General features: G+C 39.1%; 1 protein-coding gene across 2 annotated transcripts in view; it reads left to right on the forward strand.

The window, feature by feature from the left end:
• The window catches only part of tiam1a (TIAM Rac1 associated GEF 1a), a 53956-nt gene that overhangs the window by 1985 nt on the left and 24131 nt on the right, over nucleotides 1–27840 (forward strand). For both annotated transcript variants that reach the window (XM_053516108.1, XM_053516109.1), the window contains exons 2-9: nucleotides 16606–16705; nucleotides 17410–18310; nucleotides 18866–19334; nucleotides 21632–21804; nucleotides 22437–22661; nucleotides 24229–24414; nucleotides 26489–26635; nucleotides 26846–26920. In XM_053516108.1, the coding sequence (XP_053372083.1) occupies nucleotides 17420–18310; nucleotides 18866–19334; nucleotides 21632–21804; nucleotides 22437–22661; nucleotides 24229–24414; nucleotides 26489–26635; nucleotides 26846–26920 (2166 nt within the window). In that variant the 5' untranslated portion in view covers nucleotides 16606–16705; nucleotides 17410–17419. The remainder of the gene's footprint in view (nucleotides 1–16605; nucleotides 16706–17409; nucleotides 18311–18865; nucleotides 19335–21631; nucleotides 21805–22436; nucleotides 22662–24228; nucleotides 24415–26488; nucleotides 26636–26845; nucleotides 26921–27840) is intronic.

Here is a 27840-nt window from a genome sequence, read left to right on the forward strand (position 1 = left end):
ATGCCTGTGTGTACTGGTGACTCTGTTGGCTGTGTTTTTAGTAGCCTCTTTTAGAAGGCGCCTGCTCTTTATCACACTCCAGTTGCCCTGGCGTTGTGACATACAGACACATACGTATATATATATATATATATATATATATATATATATATATATATATATATATATATATATATACTATACCTGTAAGCACAATTCACTGACATAAATAGTAATGCAGCTAATTAATCATACACTATATCTAAATCTAACTCCATCTTCAATAACAAAAAGAAACCTTTGGTATCTTTTTTTTTTTTTAAACAAAATCTAGGTTTTCTATGTGGGGAAAAACTGTCATCCATGTTGTGACTTTTGGTCCTTACCATGATATAAAATCATGCCTACATAGATACTGTACTCTGTAGACAGAAGATTCTGCTCAGCAAGCACACTCCTTCCCTCCCAAACATCTGGCCTTATCTGCTCTCTCCTATCACAGTCGCAACTCATTGTGGCTCAGTCTGGACGTCTGACTTGGTGCTTTAAACACAATTCTTAAGGTGGATATTCTGCGGGAACGGCGCTGTCTTTTTATCAGCGTTGTTCATGACACTTGAAGAACATGTGTAAGATAAGGTTAAATAGACACTAGGAAATACTTCTTCCGAGAGACCAGAATCTACAGACATTTAGATGCTCATTGGAAATGGTGTGTGTGGGAATATATGGCATTTTTGGAAAAGCTTAAAAGATATGGTTATTGGCTTGAGGCTTGAGTAAGGTTAGAGACAGTGTTATCTAGCTAAAGTAATGAATGGGTCAATGGACATACCTTACGAACATGTCAATGTGTGTGTTGTGTGTGGAAGAGAAACAGAGGCTCTGCTCGGAGTGCACAGGAACCCTGAAGCGACTTCACTCAGGTCTGCTGCCGCTGCCCCAGTGGGGAAGGGTCTGAGGTGGGGGTGGAGAACTGGAAAATCATGTCTAAAGCACACCTTAATGAAGTCAATAAGAAATCACACCATGTGTGTGTGTGTGTGTGTGAAAGACAGAGTCAAGTGACCTACTTTTCACAATGCGTTTAGCCACGACGCCGCAGTCACTTTGGTTAATATACAGACCCAGGGTTATTTTCTTCACATGATCCACAGACTGTGAGTATTAAAAATATAATAATAAAAAACTGACATGTTGCATTTAAATTCGATTAATACAGCGACTGTGTTATCTTGTATTATCAAATTTCCTCCATCATCCTTTATCAGCTTCATGAATGAATGAGCTGCACGTGTTCTGGGCTTCCTGACCTCCCCTGCTGTTTCCTCCTCTCTTAAGCTAATGTGTGTCTTCTTAATGCGCCATGTCCCCCCTGCCTCAGCATTAGCATAGGAGTGCATAGCTGTTTAAGCAGTTTCACCCAGAGGAGGGGAAGAAAGGAGGAGGAGATGTGAGGGGAGGGAGGTGTTCCTGGAGGAAAATCTGACATAAAAAAAAAAAAGCTCACAAATTTGTTTTCTCATCCTTACCCTGTGATGTATAATTAACATGGATGTTCTCTTTCTCTTTGTCTGTGTCTCTTTGGACCTCTTCACTTGTTCATGTCCTTCCACCACATTTACCTTCTTCTCATATATTTTTTTTATACATGCTTTAAGAGTAGACCATGTGACCATGCGCGGTACATATTCTCACATAGGAATAGCAACAAAAACATTTTGAAAAATGTGTTTAAGACTATAATTTGTATGCATGTTTGTAGCATGCACAGACAGTTTTTGGGTAACTGGATGAACCACACATAATCAGTAAATGAACTGTAAGTGGCTGGGATAATGGCTGGGATTAGTGCATTCCTGAGAAGTCCTACCCTCACACAAAGAGCCTCAGTTTGTTTTCATGCCATTGTGTTAGTCTGACTAATTGTGGTAGTCCACGAAAACTGGACGTTTAAACCAAATGTCACCATGTTAGTCTGGTTGAAATAGTACTAAATAGTACATCTCAACTCCTCCCGGAAGTCGACCAAATGTGTAAAGGTGGACGAAGGTGCTAACAATTTGGTGGGGCCATCTGCCTTTGGATAAAACCCATGAAGACAAGGGGTAGCGTGCATCTTATTTGTATAGAACCAAAAGTAAGAAATGTACAACATTATAACGTTTTCCATGTTTTCACTGTTTGGCATGTTACCAGGTTGCCTCTAGCTAATTTGTCTGCCGGCTGTTTTGGTCTGTGACAAAATAGGTCAACCGGGAACGCAATACTAACAAGCAGAAAGGGGACATATCGCCACCTATTGTAGCGGAGTCGGACACACTTTGGTCAATAAATCATTAAACAGTAATATAGTCCAATTCAACAGCCTGGTCAACTTAAGTGTGCATGTAAAAGTCCTGATTGTAGTCAGTTGTTCTGTGCGAGGCCGAATCACATTAGTATTTCACACAGGGGGTGAGTGTTCCACATTCCGAAGAGAAGTTTAAGTAATGTTTTATTCTTGTTCTAATTAGGATGGATAAAAATGGGTACTTTATTAAGAGTAATATTTGTTCCTATGTCTGATTTTCTGCCGCTAAAACGTTTGGTACATTATGCATTGAGATTAAAACTTTTGTGACTGGTGACATACCCATTCAACAATATCCAATTATTTTCAATAACATCTAGTAGCAACAGTAACTAACAGTTATTAAGTAATAACAGCGCTTGCACTATAAATTGCAAAATGTTCATTTCAAATCATCTTGTGAAATGTGCCTAAATTTTCTCACACCCTCAGCTCACAAACAGCTTGGGAGTGGTGCAAAGCTGTAGACAAACCCTTGTTCTATACTCCTACTAGATTTTGATGCTCTAGCTGTGCAGTGACCAAGGTAAAAGAATGAAATGACACATGCACACACACAGAAGACAAAATTGTGTCTACAAGTGCGTGATAGTGTGTGTGTACAGAGGGAAGAGTGTTGATGAGGTTCTTTTCCACTCGGCTGCCTCTCTGTCTGTACAGTGTGAAATGAGGAGCCCCAGAGTAAATGGCATTTAACCCACTAACGCACAGGAGTATCTTTGATCGAGGAGCTTTCTCTATCTTTCATTGTCCACATTCGTTTCAGTAACCTGTGAATAAGATCAGATCAGTTAATGGAAAGGTCCAGGATGCCAGACGGTTCTACTCCTCAGCTGACATGTTTCAAGGCACTCCTATTGTTTGCCCTCCTGCACTGCTTTTTTTTTGTGTGTGTGTTCCCCCTTTGGGCTGGTTCCTGCTGACGAAGGAGATCCTTTTTTCTCCCCCAGTCTTTTGTGTGTTCTTGCACTGGAACTTGACACAAAACCCCCACAGCACTTGGGACTGCAGGCTGTCGGTCACACGTGCCTTGCAGTCAGGCTACCTGATCACACAAAATTGGCATTTCTGCTTCCTGAGGCAAAAGGCAGAAAGTCATGACAGTGCTTGACAAAAGCCCACGTTCCGGAATCTGAAACGGTCTTCTTCCTTTTGGCCTGTCAGACAGATCATTCAGATTCTTCATGCAAACTTTAATATACAAAGTTGTTCTCTTTATCTCGCAAATGTAAATGATTATGAAAATCTTTAATGCAGGATAGTTCAGGATGAAAGTTCGGCAGATATAGCAAAAGGTGTTTGTATTTTTTTTTCTGAGTAGCCTTAAATTCTTACATGGCTCTGTATATTTATAAATATTATTTTTATTATATTACACATTATGCTTCATGCAAACTTATTTGTTTAGTGGTTATTTTGCAGGGAAATGTTGTATCCATGTCATAGTACTGTACATCATGTGTTTCGACATCACAGAGAACAACCCTCATATAAATTTCTAAATATCTATTGAATGTTCAATAACATTGCTAGCTCTATTTTTTTCATCATTATTCTGGTTTCTAGATGTAAGCGATATCATTAAAGAGGAAGGGCATTTGTTCTAAATATCGGCACAGCCCCGATGCGGCCAAAGTCATCACATAGATACACTAGATATAGAAAGTCAACACCGATATTCTTATAATTATAATAATATATATATAATATAAGTGTGATCTTGCTTTTATATAACAGTTATATACAAATGCAATTTGTTATCAACAGATTCTGATTCGTTTGTATCATTAATCAATTATTTTATTTCAGCCACCCTTATCCTTCCACAACTGGTGGAACTAACTAACCAGGACTTTTGGAGGTAGCATTGAGCTGGCAGACAATAGTTAGTGTAATTAACAGGGGTGAAATAGGTTTTAAATTCTTACTGGTTCTGTGTAGCCAAATGGCAAGGAGAATAAACCATAAAGGTGATGGGACAGTCATGAGAAACCTTCCAGATTTACTTTAGATTTTATTACACTTTAGAATATCTAAACTAACTTCCTTGTTCTGGGGTTGAATACAAAATGGAAAGCGTAAAGGAAAGTTAAGTAGAACTCTAGGTCTAGGGTGTACACCCCCCAAATATTACCCTTTCTACACACCCAATATAACCTTTTCTACTCACCAAATATTACTACCCTTTAGGGATTTGGGATTCAGCCCTATGTTAGACACTAGTAAGATTTGTATTGGCGTCAGAACAATCAGACGCAATTGGGAACAATTTAGAAGCAATTACTTCAGAGAAGTATTGTTTTCAGATAATATAACGTTATTGCTGAAAGTGCTTACAGGACACTTAAACAGTTTTAAATGTGGGTTAGTATAATTATTGACTATTAGAACAATTGTAACAATTGTAATAACAAATGTATCAACGATGATAAACAAAGTGAAAAGTCAGTGCTGTTATGCTATATATCATCACTTGTGAAATGCCACTCGTCCAATCAGATTTCTACGTCAAAATTAAATAAATTAAAATAAAATACACCCTAAACTTTTCAGAGCTCATTAAAAAAAAAATCACTTCACATTCTTTGCTGGGCATCACTGCCAGTTGCCAAATATAAAAGAATTCCTCATAAGTAAATGTATGTAATGGAGTATTGTTAGTTCGTTGATGGAAATCAACAGTGTGGGATTTGTGTGTTTGTGGCTGACACATAGTCGGTCTTTCTTGGATGCCTGCAGTAAAAGAACGAAGCTCAGAGGTGAGGAGTGGGAGTGGTGCGTATGTGTGCAGAGATGTGTGGGATTTATGTTTTTATATAGATTAGAGAAATAGAGTGTGAGTGTGATGGGATTCTCAGTAGGATAGTGTTCTCAACTGTTCTACATCGTAGGAAATACAATATTTGCATGTATTTAGTCACTGTCAATGTTTATATATCAGCAACAGCCCAATTTTAATAGTGTAGTCAGGGTAGAAATCAAACACACACACACACACACACACACATACTCAGATGAACAGATAAGACCGGCTGTTTTCGCCTCTTTAACAAGGTGCAATACTAGGATGACTCTATTGTGATTCAAACCTACACTTGGCTCCTATTACAAAATGAACACAAAAGCACAAACCACCTGACTAACTGCTTAGCGGGTAACGTTTCTAATGTGTGTGACAAGATCACTACCTTATGGTAGCTGTTACTATTTAAGAAAATGTTGCATATTTATTTAATAAAGGCAGATTGGATCTGATGTTCATTATGGAGACAGTGTTGTCTACAAATGTTACACCACCTGAAACTTTTGACCTCTCTTTAACTCTTTGAGCATTTGACTGCCTCTATAAGCATTTGGTGTGTGTGTGTGTGTGCGTGTGTCTTTCATTGTTTGTGTGTGACATTCTGATGTTCTCCAGGGCCAAAACAAAAGCAGCAGTCTTACACCTCCCTCTCCGCCCTTTTCCTCTCCTTTCTTCTTTTCTGCATGCACTTTGTTTGCCGACAGTGCATGTTGACCCAGGTGCTGCAGAATGGGAGAACCTTCATTCCACCTCTTTAAAATGCTCCTTCTTAAACCACAAAGTCCACCCCTATCGTGTCTGGTCTTGCTAGGGCTTGTACGAACCCATCTCATCAGCTGTGGGAATTTCTAAGATCTGCCCTCAGGTTTGTTAGGTGTGTCCATGTAGACAACCCCCCCCCCCCTTTTTGTCTTACTAAACGTCTCCCCTGTGTATCAGATCCAAGTAACAAAACCTAGTTCTGAGGCTACTATGTGCATACTAAGTATTAAAACCAAAATGTGTATCTTATAAAAGATGCAGTTCTTATTTGGCATGTGCACACAGCTTAATTGCACAACTGAGAAAGAACAAGACAAAGATAAATATATTCTCTGGGCAATAGGCATTCTCTTTACATCTCTTAAGCTTCTTTTCTCAACACACTGCTGCACAGCTGAGGAATTCATTCCTAAACTTGTAATGTTTCATGTTTTGTGTTTTTCTGCATCGGTTTCTTTTGCATTCTTTGGCTTCCTCTCACGTTAAATTTAAGTCTAGGTGTGAACGAGTATGTGAATGTGTGTACATGGTGCCAGGGAACGGAGTCCCATCTGGGGTGAATTCCTGCCTCACAAGCAGTGTTCTCAGTAGGGGCTCAAAATCCACAGAGATATTAATCCTACTAGATAAAACACGTCCTGAAGAGAAATTAATAAATGAATGAACTTTGCCTAATAATATAAATAACATTTTCTTCCATTCAACATGAAGCAATAATTGCCCGGAATGACCTATGACTCCATGCCAGGAGCCGTTGCTGTAGGGGAAGTTACGTTGCTGAGGACCGCACCCTTTAGCAACCCACATGCATGCCCACACACACACACTCAATCATACTCTTTGAGCATTTTACAAATGTCAATCAGCTTATAACACATGTCTTTGGAATGTAGGGGAAACCGGAGTTCCCAGAGTAAATCCACCAATACACAGGAACAACATTCAAGCTTCACACACATACACTGCCCAAAAATCTGATTTCTCCCGCCGTTTTCAAAGTAAAAAAAAAAAAAGAAATCAACATTCTCAGATAAGGTCACACCAACACATGCAATATATCTGCTAACAAAAAATTTGAATTGATCGCTATCTGACTGCTACCTTGTGTTTCCGTTTAACCTGTTATTTGAGGGACGCCTTACAAAAGGTAAAGAACCTCCTATGATTCTTAACCACGTCATGGAAGCTCGCTTGAGCCAAGTCTCAGGACTTTTCTGTCGAAGATCGCTTTAGCAAGTGCGTGCATGTTGGTCTGCTAAAATACGTTCGCATGTTAAAGAGCTGCCTTAGGCCTTGTCCTGGGAAAGACAAATAAATCATATTACTAAAACGTGACACAGACTTGTGTCTAAAACGTCAATTCAAATAAGGAATGTCCACAGACAGAATTATTCTGTTTAGCAAATTTTCCCTCTTTTTTCACCACAGGGTTGTTGTTTTTTTCTTTCTGTTTAATTTTAGAAATGTTTACTGATAGTTATATAAAGACCCTATTTTAACCTTAAAGCAGAATTGTGGTAAAACATTTAATAAGCTAGCCAACTTTTCTCTTGCTAATTTGAGCTGCAGTGTGCAGAGTGTATGTAAACACTCGTAATGGCAGGTGATTAAGCTACTGTGTTCATGGCTTTCCAACTCAAGGTCTCAACCGTTCTGCTGAAAACCTGTTCCTCCTCTCCTACAACTTTTAGTATAGCTTTTCCACCTAGTACCGTAGACGAGACAGCTTGTAATCTCGCCACAGTGGTGTGTTAGACACGCTGCCTTCCTAGGCAATAAGGCGTGTAAACTCGATGGAAAAAAATCTAATGATGTAAATACGTTAAGCTAGAATCTCAGTGCTGTTCTCGTCATTAATTTACTAAACCAGTCAAACAGCTTCTCTGTTCCAGTCTGTGTTTCCCTGTTCGAGGGTGTATCTGTGGTGCGTGTCTATGTGTTTTAGGCTGCAGGGCTTTGTTCAGGCGTGTCAGTGGGAGAGTGTTAATGATAAGTTCCCTTAGCCAAACTCCTTTTCTCCGAACAGCCGAAGGGCCCATCTGTGCTCCCGCCACAAACCCCCCCCCCCCACACACACACTCTGCATGCTCTTCTTCTCTTCTCCTCTTCGCCTGCATGTCATCACTCCATCACTACACAATCCCCTCTGCTCTCTAAAACAGCACAGCAATTAGCCCCATCCTCACACCATTCCCCCCTACTTCACTGCCTGTAACCAGGTAACCACCATCAAGTCTTGTGTGAGTGTGTGGAATAGGCATGAATTTTCATCCCACTTTTGCCATCAGAACTGCCCTGTCTTCTTGAGGCATGGACTCTGGAGGTGTGCTGCAGTATCTGTTACCAAGCCATCAGCAGCAGGTACTTTAGGTTGCAAGTTAGGGCTTTCATGGATCAGACCTGTTTTTCCGACAGATGCTCGATTGGATTGGTATCTTGAGAATTTATATGCCAACTTGTACTTATTGTTGTGTTTGCTAAACTATCTTGAACCAGTGTTTCAGGGTGCATTATCATGCTTAAATAGGCTCCTGCCATCAGGGAATACCCTTATCTACCAGCAGGTAGGTGGTATGTGTAAAAAGGAACATGAATGGCAGGACCCAAGGTTTAACAGCATCACTGTCAACTTGCTTTCTTCCCATAGTGCATCCTGGTGTCGTCTTTTCCCCATACTAGCTAGCTATGCACATGTTAAAGAAAATGTGTTTCCTCAGACCAGGCCACTGCAACAATTTTAAGCTAACTGTTCTATTGATTAGACTACACAGGCCAGCCTTCACTCCTCACATACACAAACCCCATAGTTTTCCTTCTTTGGATCACTTTTAGACAGTCATGACCACCATATAAGGAGGGTGGTCATAATGGTGGTCATGGCTGATTGGTGTGTACGTATACTGGTTTATGAAAATGGCCCATAGGTCTAATAAGTGTTTGAATGTGTGTGAATGGTGCCATGTCATGGGCACCATTCAAGTTCTTTAAGTTGAGCTTATTGCCTGTCTGACCACTAGTATAAGCACTAAGTGAGCAGAGAGCAATATAATGTATATATCTAAAGAGTCACATATAACTGCCTCGAAAGCATATGTGAATATGCCTATTAAGGAAAATTCATGCCTATTCCACACACTCACACAAGACTTGATGGTGGTTATATATATATATATATATATATATATATATATATATATATATATATATATATATATATATATATATATATATACACACACACAGAGAAAGAAACTTCAGTCTATCATAGGGCAACATGCACACATATGCACACGCACTCATTTACAACTAATCAGCAAAGCCAATGTAAAAAAAAAAGCCATGCATCTTTATTGAACATTATAACCCTTAGCAATTTGTAATGATTTACAAATCTTTTTTTTTTTTTTTTTTTTTGTCCTGTACACACAAACGTAAGTGAAACCATGTTAGCCTGGGAACTTCTGTTTGTATCCATTAGAATTGCATATATGTTAAGCATGTGTCGTTTTTCCCCTGGCGGGATTAAATCTCCACATTTCTTAGATGTGATGTTATGTAAATAAGCAGCTTTTGCATTTGCAGTGTCACACACATACTACTCAGTTGGTTCAGATCTCCCTTATTTACATTTGATTCAAGATGAAAATGTCGTAGAGTATGGAGTGTCATACATGCCCTTTACTAGTCAACGAGGCTTAAAGAATGAAAATGGAAACAAAAAATTCACCAGAACCAGTGCTGATAAGCTGCTTGTGAATGAGCCAATACTTGACATACTGGTCTCTCTCTCTCTCTCTTTTTCTCTCTCTCTCTTTCTCTCTCTCTCCCTTCTTCAAATTTCCTTTTTTTCTTGTCAGCTTTGGCATTGTAGTTGCGCTCATTTTTATTCCAGGCTTCGATAAGAACAACGACTTATTCCTCCGCACTCCATGTTTTTTCCCAAGCTGGGAATCTGATGAGGAATGTTGGAAGTGGATACTGTTGGATCTGCAGACTCTGAAGAGGAATGTTGGAAGTGGAGAGTGTTGGATCTACAGACTCTAGGTGGAGAAGATTTAGAAGTCAAAACGTGAGAAAGTGTGAGACTTCTTCAGTCTGAAACATTTGAAACATTCCCAAAGCCCTCCTTTGTTTACTAGCTACATAATTTACCCCCTGATGGCAATATTCATAATAGTAATCACAGATTCTTAAGTTTTTACTGTTCTTTCTTTTTTATGATAATAATAAAATATATATAATGAAAAAGAAACTACAGTGGTGGTGCAGAAATAAAATTGGTTTTACAATAACATTTTACCTTCATCAATTTTTGTGCATTGACTGCTCTGTACAAATGAGTTTACCTTCGTTTTTACATTTTGCAAGATAATGTAAGTGACTCGCCGCACCTTTTTCCTCTTGCATTATTACCCATACCACAAAAGCTTGCAATTTTTTTTCGAAACTATTTCACACAGCTTTATCACAATGCAACATCATACCATTACTGCAGAGCTTATTGCGATTGTTGTGGCCTAACAGTCAAAAAGCCAAAGAGCAATGTGAGGCATCTCACCAATGGTGTTTGAGATGACCCTTGTTAAGATCAGTTTTTTTGGGTGTTCTACTACTATTACGTAAAATGCTGTCGAACACAAAAACACAATATATATCATACAAACTGTATTAACGCACACCTTTTATTCAATATATATATATAGGTTATAATGTGTAACAAGTGGAATTATGAATAGATAACATGAATGTTCACAGCAGGTGACTGAGAGAGGGTGAGGCTGGGAGTGCAAGTGAGAAACTGATAGTTTGCTCTTGTTGGGGTAGGTTTGGCTGCGTCTTTTTGGATTTTAAGAAACAAAAGAGGCAGTGTTGTCGCAAACATAGTAAACAGGAAAGATGTTAAAACACAAGCAAGAAAAAAAAAATAATACCTGCATGCTAAGCCCATGTGTGTGTGTGTGTGTGAGAGAGAGAGAGAGAGAGAGAGAGAGAGAGAGAGAGAGAGAGTAAGTGAGTGCAGAGAAGGTGAAATGATAAATGCTGTGTTGGGGGGATTATGGCAGGAGCACTTCATTTGTAGGCCTTTTTAAGGGGCTTCTATGCATCAAACAAAGCATGTCATGTTTGGGGGTTAGAGAGCCAGTCCTCTTTTAAATTTCTATATATCATTAACTCTTTCCAGTGCATAAATTACTGCATGTTATGTGTTTTCACTCTTAATGCAATTTATAAAAAAATAATAATAAAAAAGGTGTGTATGACAACCATCTGAAAAAAAGTAAAAAAAATTACAGCTGATTTTATTTATTTGTTTAATTATTATTATTATTATTATTATTATTATTATTATTATTATTATTTATATACTATATTATTATTATATTCACTTTGTGGGGGCAGGGCGGTACAAAAATTTACTACACAATTAAAAAAACATTTTGAATTTGTTGTGAAACAATCAGGTCTAAGTAGAATGTATATGCAATTAATTTGGCATTCTTTTGGGTGCCTCAATATATATATATATATATATATTTTTTTTTTTTTCCCACCTTTGTGTATAAACACATATACTGAAAAGGCTTGAGCAAGATGTAATGGTTATAGTGCGTTATGTTGCTTAGGTGATTTGGATTTGATTAAATTTTCCTAAAACAGGACTGAATGTGGATGCTGTACATGAAATGGTCCAATTATTGTAATCATTGCTTTGATGTGCAATTCAGCAAAATTATTGAAAATGGTTTTGCTGTTTTATTCTTGTCAGAATAATAACAAGCAATGCATTTTTTAAATATACAATATATCCCTAAGAAGCGAATTAGTTTTAAGAACTGGATTGCTCTCTAAATGAACCACAACACCACAGATTAGATTTCTTAGTGAAAAAAAAAAGAAAAGATAAACACTGCTGGTTGTGATATTGACTAAGACAGTGTAAATGTGTTCTTTAATGACTCAGCACTATAACAAGCATCCTTGCGTGTCCTGATTCGGTTCGTCACGTTGTCTCTGCTCTTTTAATTAGACTGAAGTGCCGAGCCGAGTACAGACACTGAATTACAGACTCCAGCTGAGAGAACAATAGAACACCCTTTCTGTCTCTCTGTCTGTCTCTGTCTATCTTTTCCTCTGTTTCTGCTTTCTTCTCTACCAGTGGGCTTAGGGGAGTTCTCTAACCCCACTCATTGCCCCAGGCCGTTAAGAGAAGCAACCCAAAACGAAAGACTTAGGGCTCGACTAACTGGAACTGAAGTAGAGATGGGAATATGCAGTTCCATCTTTATCTTCATCTTCCCCAAAGCAATTCCTCCTCTGTCGGTTTGAGCTGTTTTTCTCGGCATCTTTTCTCATTTCATCACTGCTCTCCATTCTGTGATCTGGCTTTTACAGTTGAAAAAAAGGGAGGATTATAATAACTGTGAGTTTGTGGTTTTTTCTCCCCCCAGCTGTTAAGAAACCTGTCTGAATGATTCATTTCCAGGGCTGTTGCTAATTCGTTTATTTTAGTGTGCAGAAAAGTGAGGCAACTGTGAGCAGGATGTAAGGGAACATTTCATGGAAGAGTCTCTATTTTTGGTTAAGGTCTGTATTGATCTAAGGTTACAGCTGGAGTGTAGTGGTACTACGAGCAGGATTGAAGAGCTGGAGGGAAACATTGACCTCCACTTGGGCTTGGGGGCAGGGATGACCCCCCGCCAAACCCCCTCTACATTGCTCCACATGGAGTCTATTCTTCTCACAAAATATGCCATCAGATAGGGGGGAGGGGCTGCTCGAGTCATTCATTTCCATTATCCTATTATCCTCCGCTCTTTTTTCTCTCCAAAGCCTGTAGAATCAGATTGCTGAATTATGAGTCGGGTGATTATCATGTTCCCTGCTCCTAGAGAAAGAAGGGGAATTCAGAGGCTTCGCAGAAGCAACAAATGACTTGTTACTGCTGATGCGCTGTATAATTTTAAATGTGGGATGTTTTTTTCTTTATCCACTTGTTGCATAAGGTCGATTCAGATTTGTTCTTGCTTGATATGAAGGGAAGGAAAGGACACTGTTTCAGCGTGTGATGACGTACGCTACAGCTTTAGTGCATTTCTGTAGGAGGTGGTATGTGTGTCTATCTCTCTGTGTTTGTGTGTGTTAATAACAGACTTCAGATCCGCACATCCTACACAGTAAGAAGGAGGTAGGCCTCCTACCAAGCGCCTGTGATTAAAGTTTTCAAAAGATACCACATGAAAGGCTGGAGAAAAGGTATCAGACGTGGCAAGCTGTGATGCAAATACGAACACGGGCATGCCTTTTTTTCTTTTCATTCTTCCCAATGCTTTTTTCCCCCTTGTAGCTCCATATTGCTCGAGTGCTCATTTTAGGGTGAAAGCTGACACTTTGGACTCATTTAGACTTGGTAATAGCATCTGTCTTGGATGATGGGATCACAGATATACAGCGCCAAACGCAGGTCTGAACGGAGTTACAGGCCCCTTTCAGACCTGTACTTAGTACTGTTCACGTTGGGGATGATAATATGAGACATTTAACCGTTAACACCTAAAATGCAGTTTTTAAAACAGATGTAAAATCAGTAACCAGAATGAGATTTCGAAATGCAAGATATTATAAAAAATAACTCAAATGTAATGTTTGTTTTTAAGCCATCAAAGCTCCTGTCTTAAGTAAATGGTCAGCGATTTTAATCCTGTAGGACATTTTGTATAACATATTTAAATATAGTCTCCTTTAGTGTGCTTTCCAACAAAAATGTTATTAAACATGATTATAACATTGCAATAGGACATAGGTATAGCCTTTTTTTTGTAGGGTGGTTCAAGGGGAGATAACAATATAACCTATAGCCTATATAAATATAGTCATTCCTGTTCTGCAGAAAACTTCTCACTTCTATGGAACCCACATAAAAAGCTTTCTAGAGCTACAGCAATGGAATGTGCCCTAGTTCCTGTGTTCTTGAATATGTTTTTAGGATTCTGAGTATGTATGAAACTCAAAAACACTGGGTCCGAAAGATGACTGTACACTTTAAATCCTGGAACGTGATTCCAAAAAACCTTCATATTGATTATTGTTGTTCCAGGATAGAGGACTATCAAAAGGTTGTGGGATCTAGGTAGAGTTGTTAGATGTAGATGTGAACCATCATATTTTGGGTATTTTGAGTTCTCATATTTTTAGATTCCCATTTCAATAAGCTTCATTTTGGTATCAGGTTTATTACTGTGTCCTGTTTGGGAGCTGAGATATGACCAGTGTGAGTCTGTTTACGAGGGAGACCTCAGAAAAATGTAGAAATCCTATTTTTAGGATATTTAACTGAGGATTCTGTGATGTAGTAAGGAAACCCCAGCCTATTTTGACAGCAGTATTTCCCCGCTATCCCCCAAAATAACTTCACCAGCGGTGTGGTTTTGTAGTGAAAAAAATGCTTGAATGCTTTAAATGTTTTTTTTCTAAAACAACTGAAGTAACCAGCTGGGATAGTATTCATTAAAGTGCTCTAACACTAAAATTGTACCTACTGCACTGATTTGATACGACGGCTTACATACTGTATCTGTGCAACATTCATACTTTATGTAATAGGTGTTTTATTTTATAGGATAGTCTGTTGGACTAAGAAACACAGTGCTTAAAGGTCTAATCCTAATTTCCCCCTGTTATTGCTTTTTCACTTCTTCTTTTAAATACTTTTTAATGATTTTGCAGGACTCTGAGGGAGCATGAGATTTGTAGCAGGTTTTTGTTGTTTAATGGCACTAGAAGGGCACAGCAGTGTAACATGGGAAAGAGAAGAGTGAGATAAATGAGAAAACAGGTTTGGTGACAGAGTGTTCACCTAGCATCATTTTTCTTATTGAATGACATTAACATAAGAGCAATAATTGTGAGAAAATGTACTCTTATTGCAATCACTCTAATCAGTTTTTATGAAAGGTCTTGGTCAGAGATTTCTTTCTGATGTTTTTGATTAATGGCCAGATTGGTCCACTATTAGTCAAATAACATGAGTCATAGACAAACAGAATGAGATAAATGGAAGATTAAACTGGAGAGATAAGGAAATGAAAAGGAGGCCGGCTTGGTGATACTGGATTATACTCAAATATATTCATGAATTCATGGGGAAAAAAAAAATACAGTATCTAAGAGTTTTACTGCCTTGGTGAATCAAAGTTTAAGTTAGAGGAAAGATGTGTACGTTTGCAAAGGAATCACAGTGGCCAATAACCACACTGATCAGTTCATTAGTTGTCCTCAGAGATTTGGTTGAGATCTTCATCTTTTTTTTTTTTTTTTTGGTGGAAGTTCCTCCAGCTGTTGTGACAGATGAACAAAGACAGCAGGATAGGGGAAGATTTATAGGAAATGACAGAGTTGATGAAAGGAGGAAAGGTTGGAAAAAGTGCAGTGAGGGGAAAAGGGACCAACTCAAGTTTATGTAAATCTACAGCCTACACACACACACACACACACACACACACACACACACACACACACACTTTAAAAAAGCTGCTATAACACTATCTAATGGAACCTTGACACTCTCTCTCTCTCTCTCTCTCTCTCTCTCTGTCAATGATTACAGTCAGTAACAGAGGAATAGACCATGAACCAGACAGCTCTTTTACCCCATCCCTCCAAACACACATATTGCTGCTGTGGGAAACACTGAGTACACCACAGACAGCATGCATATTCACACATGAACATATACAAATACAAACTCAGCTCTTTCTTATCTCTCTTATTTAATGGCAGCCTCCGGTTTTGGTTAACCATTAATTGATTGAAAATTTGATAAAACAATTACATGCATATTATTTATTTTACTACGGCAGCATGTACATCCATTCATTCATTTATTTAAGAACTTCTGCCGTCCAACTAGAGACCATGAAGGCCAATGGTGACTATTGTATTTATTGCCATTTTACAACTGCGGTAGGACCTCCGGTCAACATTCACAGATGAATTCACATACTACGGGCATTTTGGGAACGCCAATTAGCTTAATCTGAATATCTTTGCACTGTGGGAGAAATCAGAAGGGAAAGCCACTATGCACGGGGAGAACATGTAAACTCCATGCACAGACTCAGAGAAATCAAACCCAGACCCTGGAGTGCAAGGAGACAAGTGCTAACCACTAAGCCACTGTGCCACCTTGAACCTCCAGGTTATATATAAATATATAACTTTAGGTTTACATTTATATATTTAAGCTTTTGATAGATTCTTTTCTGCACCTGCCCTCTAAGTATGCCACTGACCTTTGGTTTGTTATTATTACCTTCTGCAAAATGAGGGAACTCTCTCTCTCTCTCTCTCTCGCTGCCTTGGATAAAAGGAAATTGGGTCATCTTGGAACTGAGATGGATGTAATTGAGGTTTTTTTTTCTGTTTCAATAATGCAGCTGGTCCACTATAATTCCTCAGTCATTTCTTATGACACAAGTCTGTTCTAATTTCCAGTCAAATTAAGGGGAATTTTGTGTGTGTGTGTGTGTGTGTGTGTGTGTGTGTGCTTTCTTCCAGATTTCTTTGTTGTTCAAGGGATTAAACTTTCTTTGTTTTCATTCCTTGACTTAATTTTAATGTGTTTTCTTTTTTTTTTAATAGCAATACTTTTAATAACAAAGCACTATTGAACTTTTCCACATGACTTACGTCTGTTTTCTTTGTTGCACAGACCCCTTGCATGATTAAAGAGAAAGTTTCTGAAGACCATGAGGTGTGTGGATAGTGACATCCCTCTTTGGAGATGCCAGTGATGTCACTGTTTGAGCTAGGTAATGCAATCACTTTTATATACAGAAAGAAATCACAAAACCCAACATTTGTTCTAATTTTACCAGTTGTTAGGATTGTTGTGGTGCAGGAGTCAACCAGTGTGCCAGTTCCGGCTTTATTACTAACGGACTGCCAAGCAGCAATAGGCTTTTCTGTATAATAGTCAGAGTAGTATATATAAATATGTTTTTAATATCACTGTGGTTTTAGCACTTTGGCAAGTTTTTAGTGTAGATTTTTTAATAACAGTTCAATGCTGTACTGTAAATTTTTAATGTAAAAAGCATCAAAGACATCAACAAACTTATGGAACACAATATGCATAAACATAAATATTTTAATGATGCTGCAGTGGGAGAGATATTTCCACAGTTTATGACTCTGCACACACACACACACACACAATCTGCAGCTTTTTCACTCTGATGGCTGTGTATGTGGGTGTGTGTGTGGAGGGTAAGACTTCTATTACCTTCCACTGATTTTCACCTCGGCAGGTTCTTTGTGAGTGCACAGCTCAGAGGAACCACATGCTTGTATGTCGTTTAGAACATTGTGGGAGGAACATACAGTTTTCTGGTCAATCAGTTTTGAAAGCTCCAGGGCTAACGTGTTATTAAAGTAGCTCAATATCACATTCCCTTTCATGACAACTTCAATACATGTCAGTTGTCAAAAGTAACTTGCTTCTTGTCTGTCTTAGATGGTAAATCATGGGAAATATAGAGAGCCAAAATGGAGACCACAGATTATACTTCGATACTCAAAACCATCTATCACGCAAGCACATGTCACACTCTCTCCGCATCCCCAATAAGCATTCACACCGCTCTCGGAACATTCCATCTGGTAAAGCAGAGCACCATGGTTCAGAGGCAAGCACCAGATCAAGTAGTACTCCGAGCATCCCTCAGTCGCTGAGTGAAAATGGTTTGGAGCCCTTTAATGAGACAGATGCATTGAGTGGACACGTGTGGGTGGATCCAGTTGGTGTGAACCTGCGGCCCATATCTTTTCATGACCGGTCTGTTGAACAGAGTACCACACCAGGCTCTGAGGACGGAGGGGAAACAATAGTGGGTGATGGAAAGGATGATGATGGTCTCAATGAGACAGAGAAGACATGCGTACAGAGGATGAATGATCCATCTAGTGAAGGAGGAAGTTTCAAAAACAAAAAACGCTCCAAATCAGCGGACATGTGGCGCGAAGACTCACTTGAGTTCTCGCTGTCTGATCTCAGCCAGGAACAGTTGACTAGCACAGAGGAGATCGTCCACACCACCGAGCCTGAAAATGGAAAGCTAAACAAAGGACATGAGGGGCACGCTGGTGAGAGGACCAATTCTTTAGATGAACTGTGCAAGCAGAAGACATCCACATTTCGTGGCTCTAGGAATCGCTACAAATACTGGCGGGATAGCAAAAGGACAGGAGCAGGGAAGGTAACCAATATTATGTTGTCTCCAGAGGATGAAGAAGGCAGTGGCTATGGAGCCTATACATTGCCCTGCAGACGCTCTCACTGTCTTTCTGAACATCCTCCCGGCCAACAGGGGGTACTGACCTCCAGCATGCAAGGACGACGTGCACAGACTTCACATGTAAGTACCTTATAATGCACATTATTCCCTATTAACAGGATATACTCCTTTATGGCTACTCTATTGTTAAAAGTGCAGTACCAAAAATACTGTAATGTTTTAGAAAAGTGTAATTCTCAAGAAATCTCTGCCTAGGAAATGTTTAATTTTTTCAGTCATCATGACAAACGAATAGCATAATGTTGGATCAGAAAAATTAAAAAATGCATTAAGCTTGTTTTTCTTTACTTACTCCTACCAGAATTTGATGATCAGTAAATAATACTTTTAATGCCATTGAAATGGTGATAAGCTCCAGATCCTAGAAATTATAATCAAGAACAAATTATGATTGTTATTCAATTCCACTTGAATTAACAGCAAAACAAGCCTGAGACATTTGTAAGTCAAGACGAGGACAAAAGAGAATATTTTAGACTTTTGTTCTGGGAGACTTGGTGTCCAAGAAACAGCCACGAAAGTACAGCCATGCAAAGAGACTAATGTTTTAAAAATGTGTACATCTCCCAGTGTCATTGTACCAAAGTAAAAATCTGTTGTTAATGTTGCTCGTAGGACATCACAGCAGAGGACAGTGAATATGGAGACAGTGGCATTGATGGTGTGACTGTTGATGCTAAGCCCCAGTCACGTCGCTGCAAAGCCATGTCGGCTTCCTTCTCTGTGTACTCTGCAGTCAGCGTCAGGAGCAGCAGTGGTAGCAGCAGTGGAGGAGGAGGGGATCGGGAGCGGAGACTTGGTGAAGGTCAAGGAGTGTATGAGAACTTTCGACAGGAGCTTGAATTAAGCTCAAGGCAGACATATGAAAGCCTGGAGGAGGCAAGCTCGGCTGTCAGTGATGAGAGGAGCAGTGGCACAGCGAGTTCTGCCTTCATGTCGGAGGCACTGTTTCTCGAGACAACACAGGGTACAGTACGCAAGGCAGGTGCACTGGCTGTGAAGAACTTCTTGGTGCATAAGAAGAATAAGAAGGTGGAGCCGGCAACCAAACGCAAATGGAAGCGCTACTGGGTATCACTAAAAGGTAGGAACACTAATCGCACCTACTTGTGATACAGATTGTAAAACCAATGAAATACGCCATGATTATCATTTATTTGATGTGTTTCCAGTTCCAGAAAATGCCATTAAGCTCTAAAAGACTGAATATTTTACATTACTTAATAATTGAAAACTGCTCAGTTTAATAGAAACTTGTTTGATTTGAGCTCAGGCAGTTAAGGCTCTAGGATACTGATGGTACGGTCTGGGCTCGAGCCCGCCACCACCAAGTCAGCACTGTTTGGGTTTTGGGTAAGACCCATAACTTCCACTCGCTCACTTATTCATTGTCTATACCGCTTTATCCTGTGTACGGGGTCATGGAGGGCCTAATGCCTATCTCAGGAGACTTAGAGCACGAGGCGGGGTACACCCTGGACAGGGTCCGAATCCATTGGAAGGCACAGACACATACATGCTCTTATTCACACACATTTGGGCATGCCAATTAGCCTAATCTGCATGTCTTTGAATTGTGGGAGGAAACCGGAGTACCCAGGGAAAACCCACAAAACATGGGGGGAGCATGCAAACTCCATTCACACAGACCTGATGCAGGAAGGGAACCCTCAACCCTGGAAGTGCAAGCCAACACTATGTCACCGTGCTGCCATGGTTTTTGGGTTGCATAGAGACAACTTTATGCAACCCCAAAAAATCTTTATTAGTTTATTTATTTACTTACTTATTTACATACTACAGCTACAAGATATATACAGGAACTTCACACAGTCTAAGGAAACATGTTTTTTTTTTTATATAATTGGGTTGGGTTCTCCACTATGTGCATTAACCTCACACAAGAAACAAAAAACTCACAATTATTATTATACCTTAATACTAATGTCTCCAATGTTGTGACATTCAGTTTAGCAGTCTGTTTTGTATGCAGCTTTTGATTTGCAATTGTTAGGTATTACTGAAGAATTGGAAGAACAAAATAACTTTATTGTGCACATCAATGTGATTGTTACAGACACTAGTTCAGGACATAAAAGGTAAGTCTACGAACAAGGGCTTGTGTTTTAGGTTCAATCAAGTGTCAGCCCTTATTGTAAACGCCTGATGTGTATCTGATGCCAAGGTGTAACTCTGCTGATTCTGCAACACAATTGATAATGTAAGCGCAGGTTGAAAGGAAAAGGGTTGTGCTGTTGTAATTTCATAACACATATGTTCCAACCTGTGTGTTGAACTAGCTATTTAAAATAGTGTCTTAAAAAAAAAACCCTGATCCACTTATTTTGTTACCTAATCTGTGTACGTTGTTCACCAGCCTGACAAGTAAAGGGTTGACACGAACCGAAAAATGTTACCACATTAGTTTCCCTCTTTGATCAGAGTGCACGACACTGTGCAGACAAAAAAAAATCCTCTGAACTAAATGATTACAAACTTCCCTGCCAATGCTAACCTGATACCCCTGACACACTGCTGAAAATGAATTATTATTACAGGATTGACTAGGCCAATCAAAGTAGCCCAGAAACATTTTAATATAGAGAAGTGATTCTCCAATCAGTCCTCAGGGCCCTCATGGCATGCACAACACTCAGACAGTGCCAGGTTTGAGATCCACTGTTGTACAGTTTTTTTTTAAATCATATTTAACATAAAATGTACACACTGTAGACATAATCAAATCTACTCAAATCTATTTTCATTTAATATTCAGAAAAAAACGCCTCCAAAAATATGACGAATGATGCCCCGTCTTGTCCTTGCTCATGAACTCTAATAAAAGTATTCTCTCCAGACCTTGGGCTGTAATTCACCTCTACCTACCTATGTCAAATCAAATCACTGCTCCCCTCCCACTGCTTTGCTCATTTTCTCATTATCGTTGGAGGGCGGAGATGAATCTTTATACTTGTTTCCCTTTAGATTTCCATTTATTTATTTATGCAGTGCTCATTACAAACCAGGTTTGACCTAGCTGCCAAGCGGTGCCCTTGAATTTTAATGCAGTGTCTGTTCCAGGTTCCGAGATGTCTCTGTCTGCCGATTGCAATTCCCAAACAAATCTGGTGCGATATTCAAATTAGCTTTTCATCGCCTGTCTTGCGGCAACTGATGTGTGATGATCTCATGTCATGCAGATTTTAGTCAAAAAACATCTTATGCTTTTAACGAGAGTTTAAAAATACCACTGATTACAAATTGCATTCACCTGAATCACATGGTCATCACTAACCTAGCTTTGTCTGTTTAGTACTAGATACAATATGCTGTAAAACATATCTTTACCATCTCTTCTCTTTTCTTGTGTACTCGTCCCAGGATGCACACTTTTCCTTTATGAGACCGATGGACGCTCAGGAATTGATCACAACAGCATTCCCAAGCATGCAGTGTGGGCTGAAAATAGCATTGTCCAGGCTGTGCCGGAACACCCCAAGAAGGACTTTGTTTTCTGCCTAAGCAACTCATTAGGCGATGCCTTTCTCTTCCAGGTAAGGTTTTCCAGATTCCAGTTTATATAAGAGTGCTATTAGATGTATTTTTACAGCAACATTAGTTGATCATAGACCTCCAGGTATTGTGGAAATTAGGCAATACATTCTCAGCACTTTATAAGTTCCTTAAGCAAGGAGGAGAGCAGCATCAAAAGGTTAATGATCAGCGTTCATCTGAAGCATTTTATGTGCTTGGTAATTATGCAGGAAATCTGGACGTCTTAGTGGCATTTCATTGTGTGGGAGATAATATGTATAGTTAGTTTTAAAGGCCAAACTGTCAGGCCGGATTCAACAATGACATTAATATTATACCCTAAGAAAGTGCAACAAAGACGTTCTGTTTCTTCATGTCATATCAAACGGAACCATGTAGATGACCGACATCTCTGTTTACAGGCATACAGTTGTAGGTCTAGCTGTTGTATACAGTATGTATGAATGCATATCTAGTTCTCAATTGGTTTCATGTTGAACAACTGCGTTTGTATAAAGAATTTCTATAATTAAACAGATCGATGCTGATTACAATTGTAGGCGCAGATTTTCAGCAAACGTCCTGTAGGTTTGTAGGCCTTCACAAGTGTGATAGTATATCTGTCTCCTGTCTTTGGTGTGTCTGGGATTAGACGTCAGGACAGACAGAGCTGGAGAACTGGATAACTGCCATCCACTCAGCATGTGCCACGGCAGTGGCCCGGCAGCACCACCGCGAGGACACTGTGCGCTTCCTGCGTGCCGAGATAAAGAAGCTGGAGCAGAAGATTGATATGGATGAGAAGATGAAGAAAATGGGAGACATGCAGCTCTCAGCTGTCAGTGACAGTAAAAAGAGGAAGACCATTCTGGACCAGGTGAGTTCAATCAGCTTCTCAGATCTTGGTCTGCTGTACCATTGATGGCTTTAAAAATGGGAAATATTTAGGGAGACACAAATCATTCATTGTTTTGAGTTTACAGAGAGAGATTTTTAAGGAACAGGTTTGTATGCTGCCATTGTTTTGGCTAGCTGTCTCAAGGTAAACAATCTGTTCGGCATTTTGTAACATCTGAAACTCCTTTGAGTGTGTAAGGATTTATTGAAAGAATTTCATGCTCGTTGTACTAAGGGCACAATCCTAAATGTGTGCATCTGTTTTAAACTCTGACTGGAATGTAGTGCACATGGTGAAGATTATTGGACTGCTGAAATGCAGGTGCATTTCTGCTACTGTTTTTAATTTCCTTCAGGTAGGTCAGTGGTTTCACGGAGCCAATTACATGCTTCCTGTATAGCTTATTCCAAACATATTCATAACCAATAAAGTGTATTCTTATGTTTTATACAAAATCTTTTTTTATGGGTTATAGTACTATACAAAAAAACATCTTAGACACCCTATTTTTTTCCAAGTGCTAAGATTCTTGTCTTAAATGTTTTAAAGAGTTCTTAACATTAATTTACAGCTAAAATAACTTTTCCCTCCTAAAATAAGTGTGCATTATGTCTGTAATTTTTTAAATATATATATTATGTACTATGAGTGAAGGCTTATCTACAAAAACAGAAATAGGTATGATGTAAGAACTGGAACAGATTCTCCAAGAAGTTTGGAAAAAAAACAATTAACCAAATTATTTAATACTGCACAAGGTGTTTTTTACTGCTGTTTATTGATGTTTTTTTTTATTTTAGAAAATGTTTGATTTCAGTTTTTTAAAAGTATTTTTAGTGCATTTTTACATGTGAATTATTAATTTATTATTATTTTTTTTTTTATTAGACGTATGTTCTATTTTCATTGTCCATAGGGAACAATCTTCTGAGTAGGTTTTTACACAAATTTTTTGATTCATGTATAAACATTATAGCTTGTGCATGGTGTATGCAGTGTGTGTTTGAGAACTGCTTTGCCTGAGTGCGGGTTGAAGGTGGTTGGGGGGTTGCAGAAGGTTTGTACATGAGAGAGTTTTCTCTTTTTTTGTTGTTCCAGTAATGGAGGTGTATACTCCTCCGTGGTTTTTAAATAGACTCTGTATTATATGTGCGTGTGTGTGTGTATGGTTTTTTCCCTAACACTCTTCTCTATTATTATATATTATTAATAACATTCATATCCACAGAACTCTCAACTCTCAGAACTCTCAAACACAGAACCACCTCAACTCTCCCTTCCTAATCATATACGTGCATAGCTTCAAATATCTCATAATGACAGTAATTTAGGAAATTAAAAAAACTAATGCCTTACTTTGTAGCCTTTTTAGGTATAAACACTGGAATAATTTTATTTAAAAATTATTTAACTCTTTGCTTGAATGTATTTGAATTGCAAATGTTAGTAGGACCCGGAGCAGTTTCTTATAGATCTTTGCTATTGAACCGTATTGTGGTCTTTATTGTTGAGTTTATGCCTCACCTGCTTATTTTTTCTTTCTTAGATTTTCCTGTGGGAGCAGAACCTCGAGCAGTTCCATGTGGATCTGTTTCGCTTTCGATGCTATTTATCCAGCCTGCAGGGTGGAGAGCTTCCCAACCCCAAGCGCCTACTGGCTTTTGCTTCACGGCCCACAAAGTTAGCCATGGGGCGCCTGGGCATCTTCTCCGTCTCTTCCTTCCATGCTCTGGTACACACAAACCCACACTCTCCCACACCCATCCACACTCACCCACACATAGACACACTTGCATGTATGTGTATTTATTAAACTTTCAATTGCAAGACATTCATTACCAAAGTTTTAGGAACTTTTATCTAACACTAACTGAAAACATAAGGCGAATGATACCTAGGCTACATTGACATGTTTGAACACACAAATCTAAAGTGTTCCTAGATCAGACATATAACTCGTCATGCTAGCAACAGCTGCTAAAACAGTTAAAGTGATCCATCTGGCTTTCTTCCTTAACAAATACAGCTGATTAAACACTTGCCATCCTCCAGAGCAAAATCCCAAGCATATTTTTGCTAAAATCGCATTAATGCATGCTGTTTCAGAGGACAGGTGCATCCACAATAGAGTCAGATAATCATTTTAAATGTGAACTTTTATGACATGCAAATCCAATCAGAACAAAAAATTAGAATTTAGCAAGGCAGCTTGTCTTCATGACAATTTTAATAAACCTGTATTAAATTGTACATGTAAAAATCCTTCAGTTTTTACATTGTCATCATCATTTTTTTTGCCATCATTTAACACAAAAGAATGATTTCATGAGTGTCAACTAACCATACATTCAGTATGCCATAGGTGGAGGTATTTTATGATTCCCGACTTTTAAGTGTAACCAGTGGCTTTTTAGGTTTAGGATTATTGTAGCTTTAGTATAGCCCTATAAAAATGTCCCTTAAGTATAGTGTAAGCAAGGTTTCTGTTTTGTCTTTTATTTAATAACTTGTTTATTTTATCTTATTTTTTAATACCTGTAAATGTACTTTACTTTCTTACTCTTGTTTTTTTTTTTCTCATTTCAAATCCTTTTCATGATTTCATAATTGACATCACAGTAACACACCCACAAACCCAAAAAATGCAAGCAGACCTCTGTCACATGCCATTCCAAAATTCTTGTCTTATGACTGTATGTTTTTGTAGTTTTTCTTTTGTTTCTCACACACCCATAGATACATTTGCTAACTCATACTTTTCTTATGCAACACCTCCAAAGTAAAAAAAAAACAGTTAAACGTATGTAGGATGACTGATGGAATAATCCACCTGTGCACTCTGCTCTTACTGCATGCAGCACTGCAGAACTCCGCCATCATCCCACACTTCTGGCATTACTGTGCAGAATAGCAATGCAAGAAAGAAAAAAGAAAAAAACTTCTCCTGAAGTAACTGCTTGGGGAATAAAGTTGAAGCTACAGGATTCTGTCAGCATTGTTCTCCCCTTCTGTGAGAAGGGACTTCAATGAGAAATTGATTACAGTTTTCAGCTGACAAAGAGATTTTTCCTCCTAAAGTAAAGCTGCAGTGATGACTCAGTAATTGACTTTGTTTTGGCTTGTAGGGACTTCGCTCCGTGTAATATATGCTTTGTGAGCGTTTAACAAGATTAAAGACGCATAACATGTCTTTTTAAAAGAACTCATTCTTTCACTCTTCAGCATAAAAACTGAATAGTAATAAACCCTGTTCTACCATGATGAAGTCTTCGGTGCAGTGGCCCATCAGCGATTGCACTTTCCTTCAAACGAGAGTTGCAATCATATTTTCGAAGTGATTTAATGCTTTACTAATGACATGCAGGATTTATGTTCCCATCTTTGCTGGGAGTTACAGCCTTGTTGTGAAGCCTAGTCCCAATACCAAGTAACCCAGAAATGCCAGACAGATTCTCAGCCTCTACATGAGGTGAATCTGGGTGCCAAAACATTGTAGCTATGTGTGTTCAGGCTGTGACCTATATATGCAGCAGGAGATATATTTAAAACCCTATCAGAGGTTTAGGACTTGCTGAGGTGTCAGCATGTTACATTATCACTATTCCTAAAAAAATGTAAACTGTGGGGAAGATAAGCCTGGTGCTGTTTATGTCAGCAGATTTTTTAGCTTTGATTTTAAAGCTTGAAGTCAACTAAGTAATCATGTGTCAGGGTTAATGCTGGTGGGGAATCTGCCTATGCAGTTAAAGGCTGTATGTACTGTAGGATAACCGATGTTTTTCTGTGCATTTGTCTGTGGCTTTCAGGTCGCAGCACGGACAGAGAGCGGTGTACGGAGACGGACCCACGCCCTGTCCCGTTCCTCCAGCAAACGCAAGAGCCGTTTTTCCTCACTGTGGGGTCTGGACACTACCTCAAAGAAGAAAAGCAAAAGCAGACCCAGCATTAGCCAGGTCTTTAGATCAAACTGTACTTCCTTACATTATACTGTAACTCTCAATTGATATTTGAATGATTGGAATTTAAGCGTGAGTTCACAGCATCTATGTGAAATTGAAGCACGGTCTGGAAAGCCAGTGATTCCCGCTGTCTTACTGATTTTGTCAAAATCGAGTGCATAAACAGTGCCAAAATGTGATCTCTGGCTGTTCTGCCTGTTATAGGTGTTTGTGGATGGAGAGGAACCAGTGAAGAAAAGTCTGGAGGAAATGTTTGGTGATCCAGCCAAAGAGAGTTTGGTAAGAGAAATACCGCTTTTCTGTGAATTAACTGAAGTCCTGTAATAAATTTTTGGGACATAGGAAAAACAAAATACTTATTTGGAAACCCAGTCGGGGTGGAGAACGTGGAGTGAACGTGGTACATTAAGTGAAAGCAGTATACAGTTTTAGTTTAGCTATTCATTGGGCATTCCTGCTAGGGGTCTCCTGGGAGGGATGGGGGAGTTTTTTCCCACTCTACAAAACGGCGCTGGATGAGACAGATGGTTTGTGTATTGGTGGGTGAAATGTGTTTGTGACGGAAAGCCATTTGAAAGACCACAAATATCATGTGTTTGTCTGTAGGAAAATTTGTTTCTGCACTTAAGGGAAACAATTTAAGGCAGTGATTATGCACCTTGTATACGACGCAAAGGAAGAATAAAAAATGGCTAACTCACAGTGACTGAACTGTTGCCATTTCATCAGCCTTCCACCGAGCTTCATCACTCTGCCATTAGTGTGTTCATGTGTGTACAACCACAATCCTTTACACTCCCCTTAATCCATGTGTGTGGGTTCCTACTCTCATTCATTACAGAGCCCACCATCAGCGGCATGCCTTAGCCAGATTGCTGGGAGGCAAAGGGCACAGTGAAGCCTGTCACCCGATACGGGATGATAAGATATCAGCACTTGGCCAGTCTGCTCCTGCTGACAGTGGGAAGGATTTGTAGACAGGTCTGGGAGCCCCATACCCTAACCATAAGGCCCTGCTATTCATCAAATCTTATTCCAATGATCAGCAACCACAGGCCAAGCTTTAGCTCTAAGGGGCAAAAAGAGATCAGATAATGTCATGGTTGGATGCCAAGTTAATTGGATCCAGCAAATTAGTTGGAATTAGATACAGATCTGGTTTGATGCGTTTCTTTTATATTCATTTAGACAGCTCTGTT

The sequence above is a fragment of the Clarias gariepinus genome, chromosome 17 (genome assembly GCF_024256425.1).
Source record: "Clarias gariepinus isolate MV-2021 ecotype Netherlands chromosome 17, CGAR_prim_01v2, whole genome shotgun sequence".
Lineage (NCBI taxonomy): Eukaryota > Metazoa > Chordata > Actinopteri > Siluriformes > Clariidae > Clarias > Clarias gariepinus.